Here is a 1232-nt window from a genome sequence, read left to right as displayed (position 1 = left end):
CTGCTTCCTGGCTCTGGCCAGGGGAGAGCTGCTGTTTTTCTAGGGACTCCTGCTTTTCCTGTTGCTGAGTTTTGGCTTTTTCCGAGCCCAGAATCTCATCCTGGATGTTGTGGGCAGCTGGAGCAGGAAAGAGCCAAGCTGACCCAGCACTGCTGCCGTTGGCAGCTGTGTTATTATTTATAAAAGCAGCAGGGCTGGGGGTTGCATTCTGATGATGGTGTGGAGGCTGCAGATGTGGATGAAATCTGACTGGAAAAGCTGACTTATTCCCAGTGTTGTTTTGCACTAACACTCCGAACCCGTAATCCCCCATTTATTATCTTTAGGGTTGGAATCCTCCCTCTGAGAACAAGTTGATGGGTTAGTGTTTTGCTCGTCCTCTTCTGAGGAAAGACCAGCAAGTAGGTTTTTCACTAGATATTCCAGTTTCTCCCTCCACGCTATTTATTTCAGATTTGGATAAAGATACTTGTGGGTGGGGTGGTTTTTTTCAGGAAAAAAAAAAAAAAAGATCTCTTCAACTACTTCAATGTATCAATTTGTGTCTGTTTCCTTCCTTTGGCCAGGAGGAAGGGAAAAAGAAATCTTTGGTTCACAAAATAAGAGGTTTTCCTTTCTCTAAAGGAAATGCACAGCAACCAGAGAAAAAAGCTTGTGTGGAACGAGGATAAAGAGATTCTAACTATGCTGTTTTTCTCCTCCTCAGCAGCCTTGACTCGCCCATAAGCGAGTTAAGAGGGAAGGGAAAAAAATAATACAATGACGTCTGGTCCCTCAACCCCTTGGCAGCAAAAAATAGATTTCAATCTGGAATAATTTAATACATCTCTATAATCTAATATATATTTGTGTCCTGTTCAAAACGGAAAAGAAAAAATAAAAACCAACAACAAAAAGAGTCTTTGCTGTGACAAGGGAAAAATTCACCTCAAGGTTTCAGCATTCAGAAGAGTGAAAAGGGGCTGCAGAAGAGCCTTTTTCTCCCCCTCCCCGTGCCGCTGCTTTAACCTGTTCTATTTAGCAATAATATACACCGCGTGTGTGTGCGGTTGTTTAAAGGGGTAAGATCTTATCTCAGGAAATTAGTATTCTGTGTGCGCTGGGTGGGGAGCGAGTCGTGCAGGCGCAGGGTGGGTTCTCGCCGCTGCTCCTTCGGGCTGAGCTCGCCAGAATCGCTCGGGTATCTGCCGCGGCGATATTCGCCTGTCCTTCACGCGAGTCGCGGCCGTCCG

The 1232-nt window shown here is 45.5% G+C and overlaps 1 protein-coding gene across 1 annotated transcript in view; it reads right to left on the bottom strand.

The window, feature by feature from the left end:
• Positions 1–710, bottom strand: part of CPEB4 (cytoplasmic polyadenylation element binding protein 4) — a 37113-nt gene extending 36403 nt beyond the window's left edge. Inside the window, exon 1 of the mRNA XM_009079114.1 lies at positions 1–710. This exon is cut by the window's left edge and continues 800 nt beyond it. Coding sequence (XP_009077362.1) covers positions 1–313 — 313 coding nt within the window. The 5' untranslated portion in view covers positions 314–710.
• Between the last annotated feature and the right edge of the window lie 522 nt (positions 711–1232).

This window comes from Acanthisitta chloris, unplaced genomic scaffold (assembly GCF_000695815.1).
Source record: "Acanthisitta chloris isolate BGI_N310 unplaced genomic scaffold, ASM69581v1 scaffold39387, whole genome shotgun sequence".
Lineage (NCBI taxonomy): Eukaryota > Metazoa > Chordata > Aves > Passeriformes > Acanthisittidae > Acanthisitta > Acanthisitta chloris.
This window is presented reverse-complemented; position numbering and strand designations above follow the sequence as displayed.